This window comes from Myotis yumanensis, unplaced genomic scaffold (genome assembly GCF_028538775.1).
Source record: "Myotis yumanensis isolate MYYU_CA2020_CCGP unplaced genomic scaffold, mMyoYum1.0.hap1 SCAF_3, whole genome shotgun sequence".
NCBI lineage: Eukaryota > Metazoa > Chordata > Mammalia > Chiroptera > Vespertilionidae > Myotis > Myotis yumanensis.
In genome coordinates this window covers 126,310,230-126,332,301 of record NW_027223754.1, presented here as the reverse complement: position 1 = coordinate 126,332,301, position 22,072 = coordinate 126,310,230, and the positions used below count along the sequence as shown (strand labels likewise).

At 39.1% G+C, this 22,072-nt stretch overlaps 1 protein-coding gene across 2 annotated transcripts in view; it reads right to left on the bottom strand.

Moving 5' to 3' along the window:
- The window catches only part of EEA1 (early endosome antigen 1), a 154,814-nt gene that overhangs the window by 5,406 nt on the left and 127,336 nt on the right, over nt 1–22,072 (bottom strand). For both annotated transcript variants that reach the window (XM_070409588.1, XM_070409589.1), the window contains 6 exons: nt 21,394–21,588; nt 14,539–14,721; nt 6,261–6,446; nt 4,883–5,014; nt 1,339–1,524; nt 178–416 (listed from right to left, as the gene is read on the bottom strand). In XM_070409588.1, the coding sequence (XP_070265689.1) occupies nt 178–416; nt 1,339–1,524; nt 4,883–5,014; nt 6,261–6,446; nt 14,539–14,721; nt 21,394–21,588 (1,121 nt within the window). The remainder of the gene's footprint in view (nt 1–177; nt 417–1,338; nt 1,525–4,882; nt 5,015–6,260; nt 6,447–14,538; nt 14,722–21,393; nt 21,589–22,072) is intronic.

The following is a 22,072-nucleotide window of genomic DNA, read 5'->3' as shown; positions in this document are numbered from 1 at the left end:
GTTGGAGCATCACACCATACACTGAAAAGTTTCAGGTTCAATTCCCTGTCAGGGCATATATGGGAGACAACCGATTGATGTTTCTCTCTCACATGGATGTTTCCCTCTAAAATCAATGAAAAATATAACCTCGAGTGAGGATTAAAAAGAAATTTTTACTAGACATCAAGTATGTACCTTTCTAGTAGTGCTCTCCTTTCATCTTGATTATTCTGAACTGTTGCTTCTAATACTGCAATTTCACCCCGTAAGTCATCAGTCTGCTTCTCGAGCTCACTAACTCTCCGTTGGCTGGACTGCCACTCCTTCTTCACAGTGCCTAAATTTTCATTTAATGCTGTAATCTGCATGGTAAGTTTTGCTTCATTTTCTTCATGCTTCTTCATTCCTACTTCTTTTTCTTTTATTTCAGAATGCTGACAAAAGGAAAAACAATGAGGAAAAAGCCTATTATAAAAATAGTGCAAAATAAATTTAAGTTAGTTATTTGAATTTAAATTATTGGGAACATAAATAATATTACTTCTTCAGGAAAGCAGAGAGAATATATTTCAGTATACACTAATAAAACTGATTCCACAAACATCTGTTTATTTTGAATTGGCTCAAAAGCCATAATGCTGAAATGATGGTTAGCAAGCATCTTATAAGATCAAGTTAAAGTAGAACAATTTGAGTTTCCTTTTTTTCCACTAGAGCAGGGGAAGAACAAATAGTTAAAAGTGCCTTGGAAACAAAGCTAGCATTTTATTATGTATCAAATTCCACATAAATTGCTTTACCTCTATCAATCTGCCAAGAACCAATACCAACCTTTTGATTCACTGTGAATTTGAAACTGCAATTCTTCAACTAAAACATTCAGTGGTCAAGTTATCTGAGGATATTTGGACTTAATTCAACAAAGGAAAGCCAGATGCTTCCCATTTGGCATGCACAACTTAGGGAAGGAAAAGTAGGCTTTGGTCATCATCATTTTAAACGGAAGTTTACATTCCCCTTTATCAACATTCTCTTTGACCAAATGAGTTGAACATGATTAGCATTCATGTCATTTACCTCAATTTACATAGCTTTAGGGTTTTTCTGGCACTAAAGTGTTTTGTTTGTTTTTAAATCATGTTTTATTGGCTTTTCACCTATATAAACCAAAATACAATTACAAAATATTTCCAATCATACTTCAGCCATTTAAACAAATCTGATCTCTTTTCCTAAACAAAAATTAAAGTGTTAGGTGAACATTTCAATTATAACTTCTAGGTAGTAAACTCCTCTCTTACTGGATTAATTTATAAATGAATTGTAAAATACACTTCCCACCATTAACTTACTGACCAGTTTAGCTTCCTTCTCAATAAATTCTTTCTTCAACTCATCTTCTTCCTTTTTCACCTGCTCTTTTAGCATTTGCTGATTCTTCTTCTCCTGTTCAAGGATTGCCTTCAGGGAATCTATTGTCCCTTGAAGCTCTAGTTTCTGCTGAATCAAAAGCTGTTTGGCATCCTTGAGATTTGTTAACTCCTATTTAAAAGGCCAAAAATAAATTATTCTATATAGAAAGTATTTCAAAATATAGCTGAAATTTATGCAATGTATTATAATAATATATACAAATGTGAGTTTTAGTCTTTTCTCTAATATTCTTAAAGTTCAATATTTTGAACAATTGTTTAAAAAGATGTAAAATTATTTACTTCCTGCTGAACAATCATTTAAATGTAAGTGATACTTTGCATACATATATTTTAATAGAATTATGTGAAAAATTTCTACCCTCTATTTCCCTTTATTCACTTAGCACGTGTTTATTGATCACCATTTAGGCATCACACACTGTGTTGGGATCTACACAAAGATTAACTATATACATTCACTGCTTTAAGGAAGTCACAGTCTGGAAGAACCTAATGACATAATAGAGATAATTATAAAGCAAAATTGTAAGTATACTGATAGACATAACAGGTATTATGAGAACATGTAAAAGAAAATCGAATGACTAACATTTTCCAGAGCAAATTACAAACAATTAGTTTCTTTAAATAGCATCCTAGCTTTGCTTATGCCAGGAAAAATATTCAAGAGATTGTTAAAGAATTTTAGGAAGAAAACGATTAAAGAAACAGAATTCCTTAAAATATTAATTCTAAACCCTTACATATTTTTAAGTTTACGATCTACAAGTATAATTTTCTAAATCCATAGATCTCTTGATTATCATCTCAACAAAATCTAAACTTTTAGGGTTGCTTTGCTTTATTCATTAACCCGGAACAAAAGTAACATGGGTTCAATATGTATACAGATATTATGCAACACAAGAGTACCCTTGAGAGCAGGAGAATTTGTCAAAAACAACAAAACACTGTGCCTGGTACATAGTAGGTGTCTCTCTCTCTCTCTCTCTCTATATATATATATATGTGTGTGTGTGTGTGTATATATATATGTGTGTGTGTATACACACACACACACACACACACACACACACACTAATAAAAGGGTAATATGCTAATTAGGCTGATGTCTTCCGGACATCCTTCCTGACAAAGCCGGGCCTTCCTCACAAAGCTGGGCGAAGGTGGCTTGGGTCCCGGGTGCCTGCAGTCGGCCAGAGGGAGGGAAGCCCCAGTCCCAGGTGCAGAGGCCGAGGCAGAGGGGTTAGGGGCAATCAAGCAGGCAGGCAGGTGAGCAGTTAGTTAGGAGCCAGTGGTTCTGGATTGCAAGAGGGACATCCCCCAAGGGGTCCTGGATTAGAGAGGATGCAGGCTTCGCTGAGGGACCAATCTCTCCTGTGCATGAATTTCATGCACCAGGTCTCTAGTATATGTATATGTGTGTGTGTGTGTATGTGTGTGTGTGTGTGTGTGTATATATATATATATATATGTATATATGTATATCTACACTAATAAAAGAGAAACATGGTAATTAGCGTACGACCGCTACCCTTCCCATTGGCTAATCAGCATATCCTTATGCAAATTAACTGTCAGCCAAGATGGCAGCCAGCAGCCAGGCAGCTGGAAGCGAACATGGGGCTTGCTTGCTCCAGTGACTGCAGACTCCAACGTTCCCCGCCTGACTTGCAGGACTCTGAGTTGCAACTCTAAGCAACTATGTACTATGTTGCAAATAAGAAGCTAAACAAAACCCCAGAAACGAGCTTTCAGCCTGCCGGGATCTCAGAGCTGAAGTTATACATTGTTTCGATTATAGAACGGCAAACAAACCAGATACGAAGCCTCAGAGCCAGAGCCAGAGCTAAAGCTGGCCCAGAATAAAATAAAAAAAGAAAAAAAAAGGAGCAGTTGGGAGCTTCAGTCAACAACCGCCAGCCTGAAAGCAGCCCTCAGCCCCTCACCCAGACTGGCCAGGCACCCCAGTGGGGACCCCCACCCTGAAGGGTGTGTGACCAGCTGCAAACAGCCATCATCCCCTCATCCAGGCTGGCCAGGCACCCCAGTGGGGACCCCCACTCTGATCCAGGACACCCTTCAGGGCAAACCAGCCGGCCCCCAGGCCTCTATCCTATATAGTAAAAGGGTAATATGCCTCCCAGCACCGGGATCAGCAGAGCCGCGAGGCCTCCTGGCACCGGATCAGCGTGACAGTGGGCAGCACCCAAACCCCCTGATCGCCCTGCAGCTCTGTGTGTGACAGGGGGCGGGGCCACAACCTCCCTATCTGCCCTGCTCTGTTCGTGACAGGGGAAGGCGCCCCAACACCCTGATGGGCCCTGCTCTGTGTGTGACAGGGTGCGGCGCCCCAACCCCCCTCCACCCACTGGCCCTGCTCTGTGTGTGACGGGGTAGAGCCACAACCTCCCCATTGGGCCTGCCCTGAGTGTGACAGTGGCGGCGCCCCAACCCCCTGATCCGCCCTGCTCTGTGTGTGACAGGGGGCAGTGCCCTAACTCCCCTATCGGCCCTACTCTGTGCGTGACAGGGGGGAGCTCCCCAACCCCCTGATGGGCCCTGCTCTGTGCGTGACAGGGGGTGGTGCCGCAACCTCCCCATCGACCCTGCCTTGAGTGTGACAGGGGGTGGTGCCCCAACCCCCCAATCGGCCCCACCCTGAGCATGACTGAGGATGGCATCGCAACCTCCCAATCCGCCCTGCTCTGTGCATGACAGGGGGCAGTGCCCCAACTCCCCAATCAGCCCTGCTCTGAGCCCGACCAGGGGCTGCACCTAGGGATTGGGCCTGCCCTCTGCCACCCAGGAGCAGGCCTAAGCCAGCAGGTTGTTATCTCCTGAGGGGTCCCAGACTGCAAGAGGGCACAGGCCGGGCTGAGGGACCCCTCTCCCCGCCCCCCCCCCCCCGAGTGCACAAATTTTTGTGCACCGGGCCTCTAGTATATGATAAAAACCTAATATGCTAAGTGTCCGGTCATCCGTTCAACCAATCAAAGCATAATATGCTAACAATATGCTAAGGCCGCTCAACCACTCGCTATGACGTGCACTGACCACCGGGGGCAGATGCTCCAACCGCTAGGTTAGCTTGCTGCTGGGGTCTGGCCCATGGGGACTGAGAGAGATGGGCTGGACATGCCCTGGAGCCCTCCCACAGACCCTCCCCGGCTGGCCAACCTTTCGCATCCCTCCCCGGCCCCGATCGTGTACCGGTGGAGTCCCTTGGCCTGGCCTGCACCCTCTCGCAATCCGGGACCCCTCAGGGGATGGCGGAGAGCCATTTTTGGCCCAATCCCACAGGCCAGGCCAAGGGACCCCACTGGTGCATGAATTCATGCACCAGGTCTCTGGTGTGTGTGTGTGTGTGTGTGTGTGTGTGTGTGTGTGTGTGTGTTTGTGTGTTTAAATTTAAATGCCAATAATACAGTGTTAAAGAAAGAACAATGATTATCTTAACATACCTTTATGCTTTCTTGCTTGTGGGATTTGAGTTCTTCACTCAGTTTAGCAATTTCTTTTTCATGTCTACACTTAATTTCTTCTATCTCTACTAATTTAGATTTTTCACTTGCTAGTTCTTTTTCTTTCAGCGACTGTAGAAAAAGGATTAAAAAACAATTTTAAAGTAAATATTTAACTGATAAGTAATATAATCAAAATGACTGCTACCATTTATAACACTGTCTCTGCCCCTTTCTACCTAAGTTAACATGAGTAAATTACCTTCTTTTGCCTCTGGGTCCTTATTTATACAATGTGAACAATAAGATTATTATTAAGGATTACGTAGTTAGAGTTAATACTATAAAGTGAATAGTGACTGGCCAACTAAGTATAAAATGTAGCCAAAACTACCATTATTATTCTTTTTAATAATCTTCTTCTTATTATTATTACTATTACTATCTTTATATAAGGCACACCTAGGAGTATTATATATTACCTAATTTAATCTCTATACGAGGTAGCTCTTTTTAATTATCATTTTATAGGCAAATAAACAAAGGTTTAGAGAAGTTAAATCATCTATTAGAGTTAAAGGTAAACTAAAACAAGGTCTGACTAATGTACAGCCCTTGCAATTAAAGGCCTATACACTATAGTTCTGTCAGAATTTTCTAAACTTGAAGCACAAATCATGAATTCATTCCAGCTTTACCAGCCTCATCCCCACAAAAAAAACTACCTTAATTTTTTAAATTATAGAGAATTTCAAGAATTGTACAATTTACACACAACAAGCACTTCAGGAATTGAACACTTCAGAATGATATCCTATCAGCTGACGGAAATATGATTTCAATTATGAAAAAACATAAAAAATGTTCCCTAGAATCTGAATTTCTCTTTCATAAAGAATTTTAACTGATTTTTAAACACACTGTTCATTTAATATAATATTTTAAACTTTACAATATAGCATCATTTATATAAAAACTACTCATACTTCCCCTTACAAAAATCTAGTTCTTAATTTTAGGAATTCTTAAGCTTGAGAATTATTTTCAGACCTTTTATTATCTCACTCCTACATCCAGAAGACAGAAATCATTGAGGGGCTGTAATACATGTTTTTGAATAACCAAGGGTCTATGGTTAGAAAAATAGTTTAGTTTGTAAAACTAAAAACAGCAGTAATAAAAATGGATAAAAATGAAAGAAGTATATCCTAGAATTAAAATTCCAATGACCAAAACTATTTTATCAGAAGCTACAAGTCCATCTGAGAGAGCTGTTGAAAATAGAGATGATGCCTTATTGAGAGTAAGAGGTTTGACTGAAGGGCCTCAATGGCCATGAAAACGCTAAGAGTCTGGATTTAGTCAGAAAATGAAATACCTTTTCTTTCTGAATATTTTGTAGTGCTGCACTCTGCTCCTTTAATTGCTGTTCTTTCTTTGTTGCATCCTGCTCCAAAGTAGCCTTGGCAGTCTTTAGTTCTTGAATCAATTTATTTTGGTTTCCAATTTGATTTCTGTTTGAAATTAAGTCCTCCTGTGCTAAAGAAAGCTTCTCTTCTACAGACTTATAAAAAAAAAATTTCCCCAATTATATGACTATTTTTTCAAATTTCAACAGAAACATAATAATTAACATAAGCAATAAACTATAAAAAGATATTATGTTATACCGTTCAGTAAGATCACATAAAAGAAAAAAAAATGTCATTTAATTAATTATCTTGCCAATGGAAAACATTTACAGCATAAAATACTGAAGAATTCCAAAACCTCTAGAAATCCTATATAATAAAGAGATAATATGCAAATTAACCCTCACGCCCTCATAAGATGGCTGCCTACGACCAGGCCAGCAAGGGGGTTAGTGAAGGACGACCAAACGACTGAACAAGCAGGCTGTGTGGGGCGACCAGCCTGGCGGGGAAGGGGAGCAGTTGGGAGCGACCAGGCCGGCAGGGAGAGGGCAGTAGGGGGCGACCAGGCCAGCGGGGGGGGGGGGGGGGGGGGGGCAGTTAGGGGCGATCAGCAGGCAGACAGGTGAGCGATTAGGAGCCAGTGATCCAGGATTGTGAGAGCGATATCCGACTGCCGGTTTAGGCCCAATCCTGGGATCGAACCTAAACCGGCAGAGAGACATCCCCCAAGGGGTCCTGGATTGGAGAAGGTGCATGCTGGGCCTCTAGTAATCTATAAGTTGTTACTGGCTAAGTGTACAAAGGAATATCAAGTAAGTATGGACCATATCAAACATAGTCAGAGAATACATATGTGGTTAGAAAGAAGACATGGAGGACATGAAAAAAAAGAAAAAAGAGATTGTATAGTTAAATGCTAAGTTATATATACATACAAGGTGGAGCAAAAGTAGGTGTACAGTTGTGAGTAGGCAAAACAGTTTATTCTTGTATTATTAACTAGAGGCCCAGTGCACACAATTTGTGCACGGGGAGGGTGGGGAGGGTATGTCCCTCAGCCCAGCCTGCACCCTCTCCAATCTGGGACCCCTCGAGGGATGTCCGACTGCCCACATGGGCCAGATCCCACATCAGGATTGGGCCTAAATGGGCAGTCAGACATCCCTCTCACAATCCGGGACTGCTGGCTCCCAAATGCTTGCCTGCCTGCCTGCCTGATTGCCTCTAACTGCTTCTGCCTGCCAGCCTGATCACCCCCTAACCACTCCCCTGCCAGCCTGATTGATGCCTAATTACTCCCCTGCCGGCCCAATTGCCCTCAACTGTCCTCCCCTGCCAGCCCGGTCACCCCCAACTGCCCTCCCCTGCCGGCCCGGTCACCCCCAACTGCCCTCCCCTGCTGGCCTGGTCCCCTCCAACTGCCCTCCCCTGCTGGCCTGGTCGCCCCCAACTGCCCTCCCCTGCTGGCCTGGTCACCCCCCAACTGCCCTCCCCTGCAGGCCTGGTCGCCCCCAACTGCCCTCCCCTGCTGGCCTGGTCGCCCCCCCCAACTGCCCTCCCCTGCAGGCCTGGTCGCCCCCAACTGCCCTCCCCTGCTGGCCTGGTTGCCCCCAACTTCCCTCCCCTGCTGGCCTGATCGCCCACAACTATCCTCCCCTGCTGGCCATCTTTGACCACACGGGGGGTGGCCATCTTGTGTGTTGGAGTGATGGTCAATTTGCATATTACTCTTTTATTAGATAGGATTATTAATTATTGTATATTTTCCATACAAACAATTGCAAACCTACTTTTGCCCCACTCTGTATATGTTTTGTAGGATCTGTGATGTCTGACATACTAAAACCTTTTGTAAGTAAAAACAAAACTGTTATTTCACATCTGCCAACCTGATCAAGTGAACTAAGAGGAAAGTCAACCAGACACCTGAGGCTTCATTTCTGAGAAGGCCATCACCCCTCCTTTTAACTTTCCACTTGTGTAGCAGCAATAGTGTTGTCAGCTTACACAGCCCATAGCTACTGGCTGTTCTAAGACCCAAATATTCTGAGAAGCCGATAGGGGAAAGGGAAAGCTTTTTGACCTATTATGTTTCATTTGGGGGTAGATATGGTAATAGGTGGGTAACAGAAATGGCAGGAACCTTGTCACTCTCGTTTGCTATTGCTAAGAAAAGAATCCACAGGGAAGGGAACTAACTCGAAGATCTTTTCCACCATCTAGAAGTTTATCTTTCTTATTCTAGAGATATAGTGCCCTTGAAAAGGAAGCAGAAGATATAATTCGGGTAGCATCCCTGCTGATTAGACATGGCTATAGTAAGCATTCAAAAAAAAATATATGAAAATAAAGGCATTATTTAAGAGACTTAAGCTTCCTGAAAGAGAAAGTTTACTCCTTAATTCAGTTCAGAAGTCTTTCTGATGTAAGTTAAATTTCCATTTTCAATGGCTTCCAGGAGAACACATAAAACTAACCCTAAGGCTTCTTTTTCAGGAAACACCTAAAGTCACCTTGTCCTTTATTAATCAAGCAGCTAACCATTAATTAAGTACACTACTACAGTATACTGGAGGGTATAAGATAGTCCTTGACTAAAGGAGATGACTATGTAGCCTGAAAAACAGAACCAGAATGTAAAACAGAAGTTGAACAATGTTAGTAAAGCATTTGCTATATGCCAAACACACAGAAAAATGGTGTGAGAGCTTTCTGTAGAATATGATTACAGAAGGCTCCATGGTGTATGTGAAAACTAACCTAAGTATCACAAGAATTGAGAGTGATTTCAGATAAAAGGAACAAAATTTGACAATGCCTAGTCCAAACCAATTGTAATTAGGTGACAGAAGCTAAAGAATACCAAGGCTTGCTAGAGCCTGAAAGTAACAGTACCCCCAATCTTTGACCACAAGAATTCCAAAATGCTCATGACTTATATAAGCCTCTAAAATTTTAAACTCACAAATAAATCTTTAAAGTCAAGTTCAAAATCTGGACTACACTTTTTCTGAAGATGCCAAGACATATTGCTCTACCTTGCCTCTGAATATTCATCTATGTCATCCAGTGGCATGTCACCATATATTTTAAATATTCCTTTCGTTCATATTGCAGACCATGTTATTTTCACCTGCTAGAATCTCTTCCCTTAGGGAACTCCCTTCTCACATTCAATGGTTTAGTTGGGGCTTTCTTTAACCCATCCACTCCCACTGGAATAGGCAAATCCCTGAATACATCAACTACCAACCTTGACCCTGAATGAAGACCCCAATCACACTGTAGTGCTACTAGAGGCCTGATGCACAAAATTTGTGCCAGGGGCTTGGCCCTTGCAGCTGCCCCGGCTGCCTCGGCCCTCCGGACGGTCATTCTGCTGTTCAGTCTAATTAGCATATTATCTCTTTATTATATAGGATAGCTAATGAATAATTTCTGCAGTGTTCTTTAAGAGCTATTTCTATTTTGTCCATTCAACAATTTTCTCCTTTCTTTAAAAATTTTTTATTTTTTCTTGATGACTGGTGAAATGACAAGGAAGAGTACTAGGCTAAGATTTATATTAATTCTGAACTAGAATTTCACTTCACTCAGGGTGAGAGATTTACAGTTAAATTCCACTTCAACCTTTCCTCAACAACAAATAGCACACAGCACAACCAATCTGAAATCCAGACAAATTTACGTATTTCATAAATAATCCAGCAGATGGGGCTAAAAGCATAGATTAGGCCAACCCACCATCTTCTATTCTACTGGTGTCTTGGTGTACACCCTCAGCCCACAGATGGCAGCCTTGCCTTAGACAGGTGTCATGTTACAAGGTTCTGAACCTCTCCTCTTCTTTCTTATACACAACAAGATCATATAAAACCACTGAAGCAATAGAAAAATAATGGCTGATGACTATCTCTTATTCTGGCTTATAATATCATTTGAATTTCCATAGGAATTTACTTCTTTTTTTAAAAATTAACATCTTAAGTAATTCAGATAATTGTCATTTTGGAAGCATTAATACAGAATTCATCACTACTCTATTTTAAAAAAAAATTCTAGTGAAATTATGATAAAAAAATAAAAGGCTATGAATCAGAATAACTGAGATCTAATCATGGTTCTGTAATTGTGCAACACTAGGCTTGTCACAAACCAAGCCGGGCCTCAGTCTACACAAGGAAGGCCTTAATCTATACAAGGAAGCTTTAGAATAGTGCATCTATCCATGGTCTCTTAATAGTTGTAAAACTCTACAGCAGACTTAGCCCTCTGCCTTTCACTTTTTGCCCATATTTACATTTGAATGACTCTTTTATGTATAAAAATATTAGTACTGCCCGGCCAGCATGGGTCAGTGGTTGAGCATCGACCTATGAACCAGAAGGTCACAGTTTTGTGTGTGTGTGTTTTTTTTTAATATATATATTTTTATTGATTCCAGAGAGAAAGGGAGACAGATAGACAGAAACATCAATGATGAGAGAGAATCAATGATTGGCTGCCTCCTGCACATCCCCTACTGGGGGGGATCAAGCCCGCAACCCAGGAATTTGCCCTTGGCCGGAATTGAACCTGGGACCCTTTAGTTCGTAGACCAATGCTCTATCCACTGAGCCAAACCGGCTAGGGCAAGGAGGTCACAGTTTGATTCTGGTCAGGGCATATGCCAGGGGTTGCAGGCTCAATCCCCAGTAGGGGGCATACAGGAGGCAGCCAATCAATGATTCTCTATCATTGATGTTTCTACCTTTCTCTCCCTCTCTCTTCCTGTCCGAAATCAATAAAAATATATTTAAATATATATGTGTGTGTATGTGTATATAGATATATATATTAGTACATGATGTAGCTTTCAGGCATCATAAAAATAGTTGTTGGCTTAATGAAAGGATATTGGTTTAAGAGATCTAAGTCCTGTTACTATGTTATATTCGTGGGTAAAATACATTCATATATTTTAAAAAGGGTGTGATTTCTATAGGACTTCTATGAGCAGTCAAGTTTCATCTCCTCTATCAACTAAATACCCTTTAAATTCATCCACATTCTCCATCCTTACTATTACCAGCCCAAGTCACCATCATCTGCAACTGGACTGCAAAGTCTCTTCTTTAGTCTCTACATTCCACCATATTCCCCTACAATTAATACATCCCTTATCCTATAGCCAGTCATTGGCCTAAAATACAAAACTGAACAAATCCTTTCAGTGGTTCCCTCCTACCTTTAAAATAAAGTCCAAACTCTTCCCCAAACCTTCCCTGATTTTCAACAGTGTTATAAAGAAAACATAAATATGCCTTGGCTGGGTTGCTCAGTTGGTTAGAGCATCATCCCAATAGTCAAGAATGATCTCCAGTAAGGACACATACAAGAAGCAGCCAGTAAATGCATATATAGGTAGACCAACAAATCTGTCTCTTCCTCTCTCCTTCTCCCTTCCTTTCTCTCTAAAATCAATCAATAAAGTAAAAAAATAATAATTTAGCCCTAGCCAGTTTGGTTCAGTGGATAGAATGTTGGCCTGTAGACTAGGTTTGATTCCAGTCAAGGGCACATGCCCAGGTTGCCAGTGAGGGAGTGCAGGAAACAGCCAATCAATGATTCTCTCTCATCACTGATGTTTCCATCTCTCCCTCTCCCTTCCTCTCTGAAATCAATAAAACTATATTTTAAATAATAATAATAATAATTTAAAGCTATGTAGAGAGGATATGTTTCAGATTTTCTTTTTCTTATAATAACTCTTACTAACTTTGAACTTAACTAATCTATCTATATAAAACCCCAATATGCAAACTGACTGAACGGCATAACTACCAGCGGAATGACCAGTAGCTATGACGTGCACTGACTACCAGGAAGCAGGCGCTCAAAGCAGGAGCTGCCCCCAGCCCATAGGCCCTGACCAGCTGTGGCGGTAGGGGCGGGGGCAGGGCCAGTGAGCGGGCAGTGCCCAGCCAAGATAGGTGAGAGCGGGGACCCAGATCACCCCGCTGGTCGCCCCACAGATTGGCCCTGATCATCAGCCAGGCCTAGGGACCCTACCCATGCACAAATTTCATGCACTGGGCCTCTAATATATATAATCTAACTGTTGGCACTACAAAATTATTTTACTCAATTTCCTTTTTTAAAAAATATATTTTATTGATTTTTTACAGAGAGGAGGGGAGAGGGATAGAGAGTTAGAAACATCGATGAGAGAGAAACATTGATCAGCTGCCTCCTTCATGCCCCCTACTGGGGATGTGCCCGCAACCAAGGTACATGCCCTTGAACAGAATCGAACCTGGGACCCTTCAGTCTGCAGGCCGACACTCTATCCACTGAGCCAAACTGGTTAGGGCTATTTTTGTGTCAAATCATTAGTCACCACTGATTCCTTACAGACTGTATGTATTGAGCCCTTCTGTTTCATCTTGTCTATCTCAGAAACCCTTTCTGTTCCATCCTCTTTAACCTCAATCCTAGTTCTAATCAACTCCTACCTTGATTACTGGAATGTGTGGCAGAAGGAAGGGAAGATAGCCTATTAACTAATCTCTCTAACACCAGTTTACCCCAGGTCCAATCCCAGCTATTTATAAACCACTTCCAGGTCAAGTTGCTTAAATAACTATTTTCTTCGTTTTACTCCTCTTCTTTTTCCCCCCAAATGTAAAGTCCAATCATCCTTGCTAGGCATCTAAGATACTTCACAGTTTGATTCCAACCTTTTTAACCTTAGCTTCTAAACACAAACCAGCACTCTAGCAAGACAATTATGTTAATTGTCTCCTGGCTTTGTTCATTCCCACTGCAGCACCTTTTCTCAAACGTGCCCTGAGTGAAATGATCTTTCTCAAGACAGTCTCTGTATTCAAATTCCATGTATCCTTCAGGACCTGGTCCAGTCCTACCTCCTTCATAAAGCCTCCCCTAGAGCAACAGACTATGAATAAAATATAGACCTAGTATATTTACATACATTACATATATAAATACTCTATGATTTTCAGAATTTTTAATAATTCACTTTAAATTACAAACAAAAATTCAAACACAAAACACAAATATTATATTTCAGAAAAAAGAAAAAAATAGAAAGACAGAATTGGCTTATTCTTCTATGAGAGAATATAAATGTTCCATTTCCCTTAGAAAACTGATACCTAATGTTACATAAAAATTATTTACTCTTTTTCCATATCCTTCATTTTAATAAACATGATACTTTATCTAATCAAATAGTATTCCATATATATACTAATAAAAGGGTAATATGCAAATTGGTCGGGACACCCTCACAGTAATGACTGAACAGCAAGCTGCATGGGGCGACCAGGCTGGCAGGGGGAAGATTGGGGCAGGGGCAGTGAAGGACAACCAAACAACCGAACTGCAGGCTGTGTGGGGCAACCAGGCCAGCAGAGGGGGGCAGTAAGGGGTGACCAGGCCGGCAGGGGGAGGGGCAGTTGGTGGCAACCAGGCCAGGAGTGGGGGGCAGTTGGTGGCAACCAGGCTGGCAGGGGGGGGCAGTGAGGGGTGACCAGGCCAGCAGAGGGAGCAGTTGGGGGCAACCAGGCCAGCTGGGGGGGCAGTTAGGGGCAATTAGGCAGGCAGGCAGGTGATCAGTTAGGAGCCAGTGGTCCTGGATTGTGAGAGGGATGTCCCAGATTGGAGAGGGTGCAGGATGGGCTGAGGGGGACCCCCCTCCCCCCGTGCATGAATTTCGTGAACTGGGCCTCTCGTGCTTAGATTATTAATGCTAAATTTACTTTGAGCTATAACCGCCTAATTTTAATCATCAGGCATTCCAGTAGTCTTAAGAAGGTAACAAATATATAAAACTAAAGTCATATTACCTGACAAGAAACAATAAACTGCTTTCATTTTCACAAGTAGTTTACATTTAAAACTCCTTAGATTTTTTAACTGTAAGACATTTTAAAGTTTTTATTTTACATAAAGATAGCTAAGTCCCTAGATAAGCTAATATGTTAGCAATTAATAAGTTCCCAAATTTTTACTATTACAGGTGTTATTTTTAAATGCATATACTTATACATATATTTTGTTATAAGACAATTTCATTTTTAAAATGCATGCTTCTCCAAAAATAATAATTTAATAGAAAACAAGTGCAAAATTCCACAAATATTAACATTCCCTTGCCCATTTGGGTTGAAATCAATCATTTAATGAATGTCTATAAACAACTTACTGATTTTTATGAAAAAATATAGTTTACTATACCTTAAGGTCTTGCCTTGTTGCAAGAAGTTCAGATTCCTTCCCATAGAAATCAGACTGAAGCTGTTTTAGGTTTTCCTGACTTTTTTCATATGTGTTTTGTAACATTGACATTTTCTCCTTCTCTGTTGCAAGTTCCTGCGATGCTTGGGTTAACTGCTGCTGTAGTTTATTCTCAAGCTCTGTCTGAAACATATAATAGCTATTTAAAATGGTATGCATGCCAAAAATCAGTTACAAATATAAAATGAAATCCACACAATTAAGAAGATTCCAAGGACAGACTAAACTGGATCCATACCCTGTAATTATTCTACTTTAGTAAAGAGTAACATACTTACCTTATAGTTACAAAGTTAGAGTTACAAAATCCAACAAGTCCCAATTTCAAATCCAAAAAATTAAAAACCAATTAAATAAAGAAAAAAAAGCATGTCATTGGGAAGTCCTAAGTATCAAGGTCTCAGGAAACTGAGGGTAACGACCACATTCTGATGGAAGACGTAGTGCTAAAGGCTGTATGTACTAGTAGAAGATGATATAGCTCAAAGTTAAACTAAAGGAAATTTCTCCATGAAACAAATTAAAAAGCCATTACTGTGTTGAAGTTATTGGTTTTTCTCCTTGAAATTAAAAAATAAGTTAGGAAATTTCTCCAGGTCATCTTTATTATCATCAAGGCAGAAAAGAAAATCTTCCAAGGTCCAACTCCTCTAAACTCTAAAGTTGTCTTTAGTTTTTAAGAAGACTCAGTAGCTATGCACAAATTATGGCATAATTAAAATGCATGTGTGCACAGTATTAAAATAAGAACTTGGCTTTTAACTATACCCCTTCAAATAAATTGCTATGAGATCACCAGCAACCATCTCGTTCCAAAATCCGATAGTTATGCTTTTGTCCACATCTTACTTGACCTCCCCGCAGTACTTGAAATACTTGATAGTGTCCCCTCCTAGAAACATTCTTCAACCTGGTTTCCAGGCACCTATGTTTTAGGTTCTCTTACCTCACTGGTCATTCCTCCTTAAAATCTTTTACTAGTTCCTCTTCTTCTGTTTGACTTCTCAACATTATAGAGTCCAAGTTTCTGTCCATGGCCCTCTTCTGTTCTATATAGTCTCTATCTATAAGATCTCAACTAGACTCAAGGCTTTAAATATAATTTATTGCCCGACTGGTGTGGCTCAGTGGTTGAGCATCGACCTATGAACCAGAAGGTCATGGTTTGATTCCCAGTCAGGTCATATGCCCGAGTTATAGGCTCGATTCCAAGTGTGGGGCATGCAGGAGGCAGCTGATCAATGATTCTCTCTCATCATTGATATTTCTATCTCTCTCCTCCTCCCTTCCTCTCTTAAATCAATAAAAAATATATTTTTTAAAAATCATTTATTTTAGCTTTAACCTCTCCGCCTAAACCCTGGGTTCATTATCCAAGTACTTCCCTGGCATCTCTACATGAGTGATTGACAGATAATCTATCTCAAGCAGAATTTTTTGTTAATGACAGCAACCCTGCTCATCAAAAAGCTACTACTTCCCCCAGTAAATATGGTCATCCATCTACTTGCATAAGTCCCAAACCTAGAGTTATTCTTGATTCCTCTTTCATCATCTCTTACCTTCTAATCTATCAGCAAATCATGATGACTCAACTTCCAAAGCATATTCCCAAATCATCCACTTCTAACACTTTAGTTCATGCCATTATCATGTACTTTCTGAACTATTGCAATAGTTTTGCAATGCCTTCCTTGCTTGCTTTTTTATCTCCCTTTAGTCAGGCTGTACTATTCTCTGCACAAAATTCTCCAACTGAGTCTAACTGTCCTTAGAATAAAATATATCATTCTCTGTTATCTTATAATCAACATGTTTGCATGTATATGCTTTGGTCCCTGTCTACTTCTCTTGAGCTCACCCCATATCACTCTTCTCTCCCACTATACTTAACCTATATTAGTCTTCTCTTTTTAGAAATACCAAGCTTGTTCTAGCCTTGAAGTCTTTGCACTAGTTGTCTCCCCTGACCTTTATATTTTATATATTATCTCAAATCTCTTCAGAAAGGCTTCTTTGCACTGGTCCGAGTGTAGTGAGTTATCAGAAATGGTTGTATCACAGTCTGTTACAGAAAGGCTTCTTTGATCACCCAACCTTCAATAGGGCTCTGTCCCATCACTATCTTCCACATCACCTTGTTTAGTTTCTTCTCCCAAGAAAGTGTAAGTTCTATGAGAACAGGTTCCTTGTCTGTTCATGGCTATATCTCTAACACCCAGAATTGTGCCATGGCATAAAATAGGTGCCTAGTAATATTTCTTGAATAAATGAGTGACAAATAGATTTGAAGTAGAAAAGCCTGAATGTCTAAGGGATTATTGGTCCAGATAAGAGAAAAAGACAACCTAGACCAAGACTGTGGCAGTGGGAAATGAAAAGAGGGGATGGGTAGAGACCAAGGAGGCAGACTGACAGAGGGTGGTGCTCACTACCTATAGAGAAAAATGGGGTTGGTTTCCCCACACATTATCTGGTAACATCCCATGTCACCTCCCTTTCATTTCCTATATTTTAGATTTTTCATGATGAAGAATTCCTGGATATCTTTTCCTTGTTGAAGACTATACTGTATTTACACATTTTCTTTTGTAGAACATTGCTTCTTTTCTTTAACATTTTTCACATGTCCTCTGTTCTTTAGTAACTTTTACGGCTTTCATCTAAGCCCTCTGAGAAGTTTTAACAATGACCATAATGGCCCTTCAGGCTTATATTTGGGCCTTCACTATCTTTACTCTGACAGATTGATTCACTCATTCGTTTAAAAAAAATAGTGATAGTTCATTTGTGAAAAGACACAGTTCTCTGACTTTAAGGAACTCAAATCTAGTAGTGGGGAAGTGAAATTCAAAAAAAAAAGAACAGCCCTAGCTGGTTTGGCTCAGTGGATAGAGCGTCAACCTGCAGACTAAAGGGTCCCAGGTTCAATTCCAGTCAAGGGCACATGCCCAGGTTGTGGGCTCCATCCCCAGTAGGGGGTGTGCAGATGGCAGCCAATCAATGATTCTCTCTCATCACTGATGTTTCTATCTCTCTCTCCCTCTCCCTTCCTCTCTGAAGTCAATAAAAACATTTTTTTAAAAAGATCAAGGCAACAGTTTGATAATTGCTTTAATAGCAGTAAAACTAAAGCCCCAAAGAAGAATACAGAAAAGTCAATCTTTTTCAATTTATCCTTTACAAACGTACGTTTTTTTCCTCTTAAAAAACAAACAAACAAAAAAAACCCTCCAATATTAAAATTTTTAAGTGGAAATAACTATACATCTACTGTGATTTGGATTAATCTAATTTTGTGGCCTCAACTCCCCTCACTTCTCTACTTACCATGCACTCCAATCGCTAATGTTCTAAATCAGGGGTCCTCAAACTTTTTAAACAGGGGGCCAGTTCACTGTCCCTCAGACCATTGGAGGGCCAGACCATAGTTTAAAAAAAAACTATGAACAAATTCCTATGCACACTGCACATATCTTATTTTGAAATAAAAAAACAAAACGGGAACAAATACAATATTTGTATTTGCATGTGGCCCGCGGGCCGTAGTTTGAGGACCCCTGTTCTAAATGTTCAAACTTTGCTAATATTATTTTCTGTCTCTGAAATGCCTGATTTCCATCTTTTCTTAACCTTGTAAAGTTATAATCATCTTCAAAGGCCCAGTTCAACAAATGCTAGCTCCATTAGAAAGGCAGTCACAATTTCCACTAAATTTTAATTTTTCTTATATTTCTATTTAAGTTCTTATTCCATTCTCCTTTATTACAGTTTTTTCTTTACATACCTGCTCCCTCATTAAACTATAAGTTACTTAAGAGTAGGGGACCATATCCTATTCATCCTGTGATTCTTGATCAATGGCTCCTAAACCATCATATATATGATTTTACATATGTAATAATTATATGTAAATATATGTAAATCAAAATATGATTACATGCAAATATATACATAGAAAATATGTATGTTTTATATATATATGAGTGTACACATATATAATATACATCTACATACATTTAAACATTATGCTTGGTTTTCCTATTTCTCTTTTTTTAATTTCTTTTTTTATTGCTTAAAGTATTACAAAGGGTATTACATATGTCTCCTTTTTTCCCCCACCCTTGACAATCCCCTGGCCTTCCCTACCCCCCAGTGTCTTATGTCCATTGGTTATGCTTATATGCATGCATACAAGTCCTTCCGTTGATCTCTTACCCCCCGCCCTTCGGTTTTCCTATTTCAATGTGGACCACTGATAACTTTGTCACAGACCATCACTGCTCGGCTTACCATGCACACTGATACTGTTAGATCATAGTTTGCTATACGTTCATATAATATCCAACATACTGCACTGGGCACAGTAATAGGTGCTTTAAATAAATACATTATCTCAATTATTATAACTAGTGATAATGCATACAAACAACTCTATGACCCCATTTTATTTAGCTCAGAAAGATGAATCACTTCCCTGTGAACATAAACCTAATGTATGTTACATAAAATTTAAATTCAGATTTGATTGGCTCTAAAATTTATCTTTTGTCCATGATGCTACACTGCTCCTCAACAAAACCTAACTATTCTTGCCTTTCAATGATTCTCCAGTTACTTTAAATTTCAAGTCTAATCTACAGAGACTAGTTATCCACCCAATACTCCCCAAAATGCTGTCTTCCCCAAGGTTAAAAAATATATTCCTTAGCCCTCGCTGGTTTGGCTCAGTATATAGAGCACTGGCCTGCGGACTGAAGGGTCCCGGGTTCAATTCCAGTCAAGAGTATGTAATTTGGTTGCAAGCTCTTCCCCGACCTGGGCCCTGGTCAGGGCTCGTGCAGGAGGCAACCGATCGATGTGTTTCTTTCACATTGATGTTTCTTCTGTCTTTCCCTCTCTCTTCACTCTCTCTAAAAATCAATGGAAAAATATCCTCAGATGAGGATTTAAAACAACAACAACAAAAAAATACATTCTTTATTTTAGCATCCATACACTAACATTAGTAAACTACTACTATGGCTGAACGTTCGTGTCTCCCCTGAAATTCATATATAGAAATCCTAACCCACAATCTGATTGTATTTGGAGGTGGTGCCTTTGGGAAATCATTAGGTCATGAGGGTGGAGCCCTCATGAATGGAATTAGTGCCCTTATAAGACAAAATATAAAAGTGATAATCTCTCTCTCTGCCATATGAGGTTACAGTGAGAAAGCTGCTGTTACAAACAGGATATGGGCCCTCATGAGACACTGGATATGTCAGATGCCTTTATCTTGGACTCCCCAGCCTCCAGAACTATGAGAAATAAATGTTTATTTTTCAACCACCCAGTCTATGGTATTTTTGGTATAGCAGTTGGAACTAAGGCAACTACTAATAAGAACATTTCTTAAAAATCTCATAATCCTAAGGTGTCATGTAGTAAAGCCATGCAAAATATAGGCAATATTAATCATAAATCTGAAAGAAATTTTATTGTAACCAATAATTTAATGAAAACAAAAGTGTGCTGGAAAGAGTTTTTTTTTAATTAACTAAGTTATGATGCTATAAAAACAAAGATCTAGGGAATACTCGGATATGAGACTAATAGATTTGGGGGGGAAATGACATCAAGCTATCAAAGCATAATAAAATAAAATGGATAGTGACATTTTTCCAAAAAGAAGAAGATATCAAAGCATATAACAAAATATGTATTATGATAATTATATCCTGACCTATGATTACATATAACAACACACAAAAATGAATAAAAAAATTTGTCTACTCTTATTTGTATTATTAAAAATTATTCTTTTTAGCCTGGCCAGTATGGCTCAGTGGTTGAGTGTCGACCTATGAGCCAAGAGGTCATGGTTCAATTCCCTGGTCAGGCTATATGCCTAGGTTGTGGGCTCGATCTCCATTGTGGGATGTCAGGAGGCAGCCAATCAGTGATTCTCTCTCATCATTGATTTTTCTCTCCCTCCCTCTCTGAAATCAATAAAAATAGACTTAAAAATAAATAAATAAAAGTTATTCTTTTTATAAAATAGCATAATCATAATTATAAAAACAGTGGTCAATGTAAAATATATATTTGTAGAATTAATATTTTTCCTCTAGTAATATGACAGTTACCACGTAATATATAACATGTTTTATTTTTTTCTACATAGTAGTGATTTTAATTCTCTCTTCTCCATGGGACACTTAATATGCATATACCAAAAGTGGGGGAAAATTCATTTTGTTAAAATATCAAGTATGGTTCATTTTTATGAACTCTTGATCTAGACAGTATTAAAACATATTTAAGAATGAAAATAGATGCTAAACAACAAATTAAAGTAGGTTTGGAAATAGAAACCATTATGATAACTTAAAATATCAAATAATCATAACTACATAACATCTACACTACTGATTTTTTTATATCCAATTTTGTAATTTTTATTCTTGATTATTTTCTCTTAATAAGAATAATTTACTTTTAAACACACTAGAAATGCTGTATTAATCATCCCTTTAATAAGTGTTATATATTATTTTACAAAAAGATCCTTTTATGTATATCAGAAAAATGATTTATTCTAGAATTTTAAATAAGAATTACTTGACAATGGTTATAAGTAAATCAGAATCTAGACTTAGATATTTAATCATATAATTAAGTACTTTTACACATTTAACTTAGAAATATTTTGAGCATATAAATATTCCTCGTTGCAATTCATGTGTTAGTTATCATATTATCTTAATTATAGTTTTTCTTCCCCGAAAAAGTAAACAAACATATCATTACCTTCTGTGAGACAGCAATTTTAACTTCTCCTTGGAGTGCTTCAATTTGCTTTTTCCTCTGTTCAGTCAATTGCTTTAGCTCATTTATGTTCCCCTGAAGTTGCTGTTCTTCTTTTTCCTTTTGTTTTAAATTATCCTGGGCCTGTATGACTTGTCCCTGCATTGAACTGAGTTCCAACTTCAACTGATGAGAAGTCTATAAGAAAAGAAAATCCTTTTAGCATTCATTTATTCATCAAGCACACATTTACTGACTATCTACTACTTGCCAACCCCTATTCTAGGTAGAAACTACTGAGCCTATTGGCCACAGATAATCAATAGTGAACCAAAAACAAAACAAAAATCCTTGTATTCATGGAGCTTTCATAACTGACACTATTCACTATTAGATGACACACTGGATTAATCTTTAATATTTGTTTAATCCTAACTTCCTTTTAAATTTATGATTTTTGTATTTGGATAGAGCTTGTAAATGAACTAGACAAGTATTCCCTTGTGTCATAGAAAATAAGAATATCAACATCAATCTTTAGATTGCTAGAATGTCTATTGTCTTTCTAGAACACAAAAAAACCTTGATATAACGGGCTAATTCGGGGGAAGGGGTGTCCATTAAAGCTGAAAAATATATTACATAATAAAGTAGTCTTTCCTAATGCATATGTTAAAAAATT